General features: G+C 36.4%; 1 protein-coding gene across 1 annotated transcript; it reads right to left on the reverse strand.

The window, feature by feature from the left end:
• Nucleotides 1-316: 316 nt before the first annotated feature.
• On the reverse strand, nucleotides 317-4,818 carry tprg1l (tumor protein p63 regulated 1-like). The gene is made up of 6 exons (XM_041800186.1): nucleotides 4,441-4,818; nucleotides 4,096-4,187; nucleotides 3,732-3,782; nucleotides 3,504-3,629; nucleotides 2,455-2,608; nucleotides 317-1,944 (listed from the first exon to the last, which is right to left on the reverse strand). Exons 1-6 carry the CDS (start codon nucleotides 4,666-4,668, stop codon nucleotides 1,750-1,752), a joined length of 846 nt encoding a protein of 281 aa, XP_041656120.1. The 5' UTR covers nucleotides 4,669-4,818; the 3' UTR covers nucleotides 317-1,749.
• Nucleotides 4,819-9,066: the final 4,248 nt, after the last annotated feature.

The raw sequence follows: 9,066 nt of genomic DNA on the forward strand, positions 1-9,066 counted from the left end.
GTTTCATTATGTTTCTTCAATGATTAAGAGTGCAGTTTTCAGTGAAACATGAGCAGCATTACTTTTATTCTGTAAGTCTGTAACAACTGATTTTATAAATGTTAGCTCTGCATCAAACTGAAAGAAGTAAGAACCCAAACAACAAAATAGGTAGTGGTAGGCAGGGCACTATTTTATCACCCTAAGGCTTTATTGGTCTGACTGTTGTCTCTTTTATAAAAACTTGAAATGTAACTTTGTTACTTTAAGTTTTTGTCAGGTCAAACATAATGTAAATTTACTGCTTGACAAAGATCAGAGCAGAGACAGCAACAAGAACATGTTAGTGTTTATTATCTCCGATGTGGCTACTGTGCTGCAAATATCTAGAACAAAAGTAAACCTTTGTATGCTCACAATAGTGCTTAATCTCTTTTAACATCTTAATGAAACACTTTAGAACTGAAAACAAAATGTGAATTTTGTTAAAGCCTTCATAAAATAACTTTCTCAAAGTAAAAGCAAATAAATAAAATGATTAGTATTTACAAATCACCTTAGGATATCCTTTAAAAAAACATAATACATGCAAACTAAACGTGCAGGGAACATGCACATGTTAAGACCAGAAGAAGGCATTTTAGGAGACAATTATTCATTGGCATTGCTTAGCATGAAAGTATGGCCTATAACCTTTGGTAGTACAATTTCAAAGAAAGTCATTTCAGTACATACATTAAGTGGTAATGAATAGAAGCAAAGCTTTCTCTTAGTCTATGTTGTTTCTGTGTTTATCCAAGTTACAGATTTTTTCATGAAACTTTACCATAAAGACAGTTTACAATATTATGTAGCATGAAACAACTGTATCATAGAAGAAAACATTTAAGCTGTTTAGCTTATGCAGCCCCTCAGATGAGCATTAGCTTCCTACTCTGAGTAACAACAGAAAATTTAATTATCAAATAAGCACCATAAGCAAAACATTGGCCAATGAGTGAGAAAGGTGTTTTTGTTATTATTTCATGTTTTTAAATCCTTTTAAGATTAAGTTTTAAACAGAAAATGTCTTCTGTTATTTTTACACTGATAAACTCAAAGCTTTTCATAGAGCAGTATATATTTGTAACAGAATTATTACAATAACCGTTTGATGTGAACATTGTTAATGCACTCACTCCATAAAGCTTCCTTTGGCTCTATGATCTGAAAAACTTAATCTTCCCTTTGAACTAATCAAAATGCAAGCAAGGAGCATATTTCAGATGGTGCTACAACTTAAATGAACATTTAGCTGCTTTTCACTAGTTTAAAATGCACATTTGAAGCTCTGAAATTATAACCCTGGTTTTAAGTATTCTTTCACTAGATTTAGGATTATATTAGTTTTGAATGTGTGAAAGACCATGAGACTCCAAAAAGTTCAGTACATGGGAATTTATAAGAGTGCTGTATCCCCCACAGACTTCACATTACATGACAATACACTCCTGAATGCCAATGGGGGCAACTGCAGATCTGCAAGCAACTCTTGGAAATAAGAGAGTAGGGGCACAAACACACAAGTAGGCAGTCCATGCAGAGCTGTTGTCTACCTACAGTACACTGACCACTTGTCTGGAACACCAACTTCAGGAGGTGTTGCCTTCATTAGACCAACTCAGACACACACATAGACTAATTGCGTATTTCACTGCTGTGAAGCAACAGCTTCCCTCAGTCAAAGATAGTCAGTGTAACATAGCACGAGGGTTGATTTTATGGTAGATTTTAGAAGCCAATCTTGCCACGTGTCATAGAGTAGCCCAGCTTGGCCTCGTTGTTGATGAAGGACATGATGCCCAGATAGGTCTCGATTAGCAAGGGTCTCTCCAGGATCAGGACCCCATTAGCTCGACCTGGGATGGGGTGTTCCTTATGGGCTTTCTTTACTGCTTGCACCAGCTGAGTCCTGAAGTTGTCCAGCTTTGCATTTAGAAGAAAAAGAAAAATGATAAGGAAATCTACCACAATACTTCATGTTTACGCCAAACTATTAATATCTAGGGTAAAAGCAGTGTCTCTGGGTGATCTTGTTTGTGGATAGAGACTTTGCTCTACAGTGTTATTGCTCACTTCATAACGTGGAGCAATACTTGGCAACGAGGAAAAAACTAGGTGTAATTCTTTTCTAAGACACTAAGAAACGACTAGACTGCTTCTAAACACATTAATGACTGGCTTTCTCTTACTGGATTTTTTTCTAAATTCGGCAATCAGACAATTGTTTTCTGTTGGACTGTGACTGCCACTTGTTTTTGTTGCTTATTATGCACAACCAACTTGCAGCCACCATTGTTTTCCCTCTGAAGTAATAGTCGGCAAATAAAAAAAAGGAAGTTGTTCTAAATATGTTTGCAAACATCAACAAATCTTTAAGTTGATTACTAACACTGCTTTTTTTGGCTCAACTAGTAAAAGCCATAAAGATTATACCTGGCAGAGGGATGCAACTTTCTCATCAGCATGGGCCATGGGATGCTCTGTAAATGTGGCGTAGGGCATGTCTGTTGACCACGGGTTCCAGCGGTTTAGAAACGAGGCTCGAGGCCGTTTATCCCATTGGACACGAATCCCATATCCTTCCCTCCTATGACAAACAAGAGAAGACCAGTGTGACCTTTAAAGTAAAGATTCGTACACAAAAGCACAGAAGGCAGACAAAAACCAAAAATGTGTGGAGAAAAAAAAGATTTTTTTCAGTCAGGCATCATACAGTGAGAAAATATTTTTACTTTTCTTACAACTAAAAGGAAAAAACATACCAAAGCTCAGTTCCCCTCCATAGTTTTAAGTGAGTCAGTCAGAGAGATAAATAATAACTGGTAGGGATGCACAATATTGTATTTTTGCTGTTTTCATATATGCAGATATTTCCAAACTTATTTTAGCCAATATAGACACCAATAAATGCAAACCTTTTTTACAATAAAGAACACAGTGTACTGTATGAGAGTATGAGTGTCCTGTGTTTCTGAGACAGTCTGTCAATATTTATAAACAGACATGAAACAAGACAAAAGTCTGATTTACTATAACTAAGTAATTCTATTTCAAATATAGACATACAATAATGAAAAACACTTTTTTGCATTGCACATATGAAACTTTGTCACTGACTAAAACCAAGCTTCATCTGCCTTTTTAACAAATTAACAAACAGCACTGTTTATACAGTGAACTCTGTAATGCACAAACTAAAACATGGTGGTTTCTTAATGACATGATGGTGAGAATGGATGATGAGAAAACCTTAGCTGAGGTAGGTCTGTTGCTTCTGCTGTAAACTGCTCAGTTATTTGTACATTCTGACAATATTTATGGCTGATTGGCGGTAAATATTGGCAGAAATTTCCTATCTGCTAATACCAATAGTTAACTTTTTTAGCTATTATCTGCCTATACAAACATACAGTATATATATAATTCTTAAAAAACTGCACATCCCTCCTAACTAGATACTAGAATTAAATGTGTTTGCTTACTTGTTTAGGGATTTGGGCGGGAATTCAAACTCGCCCACTGAAATCGTGTCTACAGCGTTAAGGGAGATCCTAATGACCTGCTGACACAGCAGGTTGATGAAGTCATACTTGCACACTAGCAACGACCTGCAAACAAAACCAAAAGTAGTAAACAGTGTCTCGGTGTATATTCCAAATGAAGTGTATTCCCTCAAGCCTCTAAATCAGCAGAATATTAGTTTGGCTTACCTATCAGTAATGAGAACAAGTCTCTCTCTCTCATTGTTCCAGTGGTCGACTCTGTGAGCGTGGACAATTATACCAAGTTTTTTTGACAGCCAGAGAGAACATGTTAAACAGTTCCTTGAGGCAATGGTGTTTGCTGAGTTAAAACTAAAGGCTTAATATATACAAGACAAGAATGTGCCAATGATGAGGTCATTGGAAAAACAAACATCTAGCCTACAGCCTAATAACCCGATGTGAAGTTGCCTTGACTGTGTGTTAATATACTGTCACAGTTGGCCCTGTAATGCACACTGCAGCTCATCAAGAAAGTTGCCTCATGTTTCAGCTTGATTCTACAACAGTCACGTGCTGTCGGGATACTCACTCAGCAAGCAGCCAGACACTGAGCACCTCTCCATCCTCCGAGGGGAGTGCCACGGTCCGGATGTCGCTCACTGCCTGCTCGATGGTACCTGGCTGAGATCAGCAACACACAACGATAGTCATTGGTATCATCTCATGGAGGCCTGAGTCCTGAACCTCCCTGTGATGTGGTGTTAAAACTTTAACGACGCACTGCTCGCTACATGTGAGAGTTAATAGCAGCGGTTTATTTACCACAACCTCTAAAGCCACTAAGGGGATTATTCTGAGGAGAAATACGCACATGATCTAATAATAAAAAAAAAAAATCGGCCTGGATGAAATTGGCTGTTTGTGGGCGACTTACCCTGAACACGAAATAATCCTTCACTTTCGCTTGGATTGTGGGGTTATGCACATGGAAAGGTGTCAGCGTTTGTAACGGGGGGCAGCAGGCCACGGAGGTTCCGTGTCCGAGAATTCTTCCGGCCTCCGGAGGCGTGAAGGCAACCTCGACCCCCTCCTCAGAATCTGCAGGGTGGAGAATCGCAGCGCCCGGACTCTCCGGCTCAACCGTATCGTTCAGCTGAAGCATCGTGCTGCAGACGCTGTTGGACGAGCTCCCTGACAATATGAACCACTTTCTAGTTAAGGAAATGTCCTTTCGAGGGTTCAGCAGGCTCAGCCATGGCGCACGAACAGTGTTTTGACTGAGGCAGCCACCAGGAAATAAGCTAGAGCCCTCTTGCTTCACTTCCCCCTCAAAATCCCTTTTCTTAAAGGGACCTTGTGTATTTACCCAGGCTAATTAGCAATATGGCGCGGTTAGTGGAAAATTAGTGCATTGTAGCACCAGAATCTGAATTTAATAGAATGGATCCTGTTATAACCTTGTAGCTTCCGGAATTCAATTCTGAAATTTACACTCTGGAATGTTTTGACATAGTCTTTTCTTACTGTGGGGCAAATTCACAACAATATGCCGAATACTCAACCGAATTTTAAATATTGAGTTCTGTAGCATACTCGAAGTTTGTGAAACACATTTTGCTTCTTTTAAGACTGAGTAGTATTGGTGTCTCTTTATGACACCTGAAGAAAAAAAGAACATCTACGACAAGATACAGTGTCTACAAAAATATTCACCCCCTTCGATGTTTTATGTCTTTTTTAATTTTGTACATCAGTCATGGTCAGTAGAATTTGGCTTTTTTGACAAAAAGAAAAACCTATTTAATGTCAAATTAAAAACAGTTTTCTACAAATGAATGACAGTTTAACAAAAATATGTAATATAAAATAAGTAACTGCAGAAATATTTACCCCCTTTAAAGTTAGTGACCTAATACATTAGAGGTCTAGCCAACTGGTGCTAGTAGTCTCACAGCTAGTGAGAGGGATTGTAGTATAAATACACTTGTGTCTGGAAGGTCACTACTGATTGATCAGTATTTTTGGCTACTGCTACACCATGGAGACAAAATGACACTACAAGCACTTCAGAAAAGGATTATTGAAAAGTTTACGTCAGGGGATGAGAGAAAAATTCCAGTGCACTGAACATCCCCCAGAGTTCACTTAAAACTATCATCAAGAAATAGAAGGAATATGGCACATATGTGAATCTATCTTGGTCAGGACCTCCTCACAAACTGAGTGACCAAGCAAGGAGACTAATGAGCGAGGCCACCAAGACACATATGACTACTCTGAGGAAGTTAAAAGCTTCAGCAGCTGAGATGGGAGAGACTGCACACAACTGTTGCCTGGGTTCTTCACCAGTCAAAGCTTTATGGGAGAGTAGTAAAGAGAGAGCCACTGTTGAAGAAAACTCTAAAGTTTGCCAAAAGGTAAAAATGGAAGAAAGTTATTTTGTCTGTTGAAAATTAAAATGATTCATTTTGGCAACCAAACCTGACACTATGTTTGTCAGATAAAAAACACAGACACACCATCCCCATCATGAGGCACGGTGGTGGCAGCATCATGCTGTGGAGATGCTTCTCAGCAGCCGGCACAGGAAGGCTTGTGAAGGTAGAGATTAAAGTGAATGCTGCAAAATCTTGGAAAATCCTGGGGGACAATCTTATTCAGTCTGCTAGGGAACTACAGGTGGGAGAAGATTTATTTATCAGCAAGACAATGACAATGATGAAGCATACAGCTAAAACTAGACAGAAATGTTTTAAAGACAAGAAGGTTCTAAGGTGGCCGAGTCAGAGCTCAGACTTCAGTCTAAAGGAGAATTTGTGGATGGATTTGAAAAGGGCTGTTCACACCTCTCACCCAATACCCGTGCAGCCTGACAGAGCTCTAGAAGTTTTGCAAAGAAGTGAAAAAGGAGTAAAATAAGGAGTAAAATTGTCCTGATGTGTAAGCTTGACTGAGATCTATCTACACAGACTCAGTGCTGTGATTTCAGTCAAGGGTGCACCAACTAAATACTGACTTGAAGGGGTGAATATTTATGCAGTTACTTGTTGTACATTGCATATTTTTATTTTATTGATGTTACTTTGTAGAAGTCTTTTTTTTCTACCAGTCCTTCAAATGTATTTTTTTCTTTCTTTTTTTTTTTTTTGCAAAAAATAGATATCAAAAAAGCCTAATTCTATCATCATGATTGATTTATAAATTCAATAAAAGGGTAACCATCTAAGGGGCTAACTTTTTGTAAGCACTGTATTATCTCTATAGATATAGACCATTATGTATACCCAAAACTATATGGTTGGTGGGGACACTAACAGTTTGCTATCTGTAGTAACTTCCTTTTTATTTCCAGGAGTTTAGTACTTCTATTTTTCACATGATCCTGTGGGTTATTGTTGTAGACTACAAGGTGCCAAAGATCTGCTTGGTTGTCAAGTTCTGGCTGTATTTTCTGATGATATTGATACTATTGCCCTTTTTTTCAAACTGCAGTAACACAGATTTTGTTATGATTTGCCCCTGTAGAATGACGAAAACCACACACATTTTTAATTTGGTCCTGAGTTTGCCATCTCACATTTCAGTGGGATTTTAAACCAGTCATATTTACTATTGTATTTTGCAGTGGTAAAATCTAACACAATTGCATTAGTAATATTATGAAGCAATCTCAGTTAACTTCCATTGCTTTGATTACAAAAAGAAATAATAATAAAGATGATTATAGATGCATAAATGTAAAGCTATTTTAACTCAGTAGATGGATAAATAAAGGTCTGATAAATTGTATCGTTCAGACAATAACATATATTTTATGTTGTGTGCATGTGCATTTTTCCAGATTATATAGAAATGGCAAATTAATTGTTGGCTGTGAAATTCTCATTACTGCTTCTTGTATTGATTTAAGTGTTCATTGCCTGAGGTCAATTCAAGATGACTGAGATTGATATGATAAAGATAGATAGATAGATAGATAGATAGATAGATAGATAGATAGATAGATAGATAGATAGATACTTTATTGATCCCGAAGGAAATTCAATAGCAAAGTTCAAAGCAACAACTTAAAGATACTGTGTAGAGAATAATTGCTCTTTTACAAATATAACTTAATGTCATATAAAACCAATAATAAAAGAACTACTTTAAATTAAAACTATAAATATTTTTGCCAACAAAAAATATTTTAAAAATCTGAATGAATGATGTGATATAATGGCATGATTTTGATAGTGCGTGTGTGTGCTTTTAAAGGATCAATGGCAGGGAGAGGCAACTTTGGTTATTCAGAGGGCCACATAGTTTTTATTCTCACAACCAGAGGGCCACATTGCAACTCATTGTGAAATATTGTTGTATTAAATACAATTATAAGTACTTTTCATTTAAAAAAAGAACAAATACATAGCTTTCCTCATGCAAATGCAAATAGTAATGCTTGATTTATTCAGCTTGACATATAATTTAAACCAATATAAAGCATTTATTTAAAGTGCAATGAACATAAAAGTGTATGGTTATCTTAGTATTTTTACTTGCATCTAGGTTATTCAACAAATTCACTTAATGATGCACACAAAACAATTTTAAGATGGCTAATAAGGGCAATTATAGGCTGTCTCTAATTTTACTAAAACATTCTAGTGATCAAATATAATTCTAAAAAGGTGTCTGTTTTTTTTATGTTTTCTCATTTCATGTTTTCCAAAATTTTACAATTAAAAGATATTTGAAATGAATTTGAGGGCCACACTGAGTGAGGGGGAGGGCCGCAGTTGCCCTTCACTGATCTATGGTTTTCCTGTGTGTTGTCTGAACTTACATAGCAAATGTGTGTACAAACAATTCCCATCACAATTAAAATATGTTTTTAAAAATTCTGCAACAGAATGAGTGTATTATTCGAAGGCTAAGAAAATGATCAAATAACCATTATTCTTTAGATTTTCATTAGATATCCAAACTATTGATGTTGAATAACCAGGAGGGGGCACTACAGTCAAAGAAAGCTCCACTGAACTTTGGTACCTTTGTTCAAGTGAAGAACAAGTCCTTACTGAATGGCCCATGAGCCATTTTAACAGGCCACAGGTTAAGCCTTTTGTCTTCAGTCTTTTTTTTGTGATTTGTAAATTAAAAACAGTTTCCCATTAACTTATCCTCCAAGTATTGGCATAAAGATACAAAACCTTTGGACAAAACAAGAACTTCATGCAATGACTGTTATATTATCTCTTAACATTTTGTAAACACAAAAGACAAAGACAATTTCTTTCTATTTTCCACATGCCAAAGCATTTTTTTTTTTTTTTTTTTTTTTTTGGTTGTTGGGCAAAAAGAAATCATGTTGGATTTAATCAGCCAAAAGTTTTGTAGATTAGACGTCAACTCAAATATAAACCATATTTTATAAAGCAAATGGAAAAGTTCTAACTGGGCTGATAGACTGTTTCAGGTATTCATGATGACAGACATGGAATCTGGTAAATCAATCTACATGGATTTCGTTATATTATATTATATTATATTATATTATATTATATTATATCATTTTATA

Source organism: Cheilinus undulatus, linkage group 11, assembly GCF_018320785.1.
Source record: "Cheilinus undulatus linkage group 11, ASM1832078v1, whole genome shotgun sequence".
Lineage (NCBI taxonomy): Eukaryota > Metazoa > Chordata > Actinopteri > Labriformes > Labridae > Cheilinus > Cheilinus undulatus.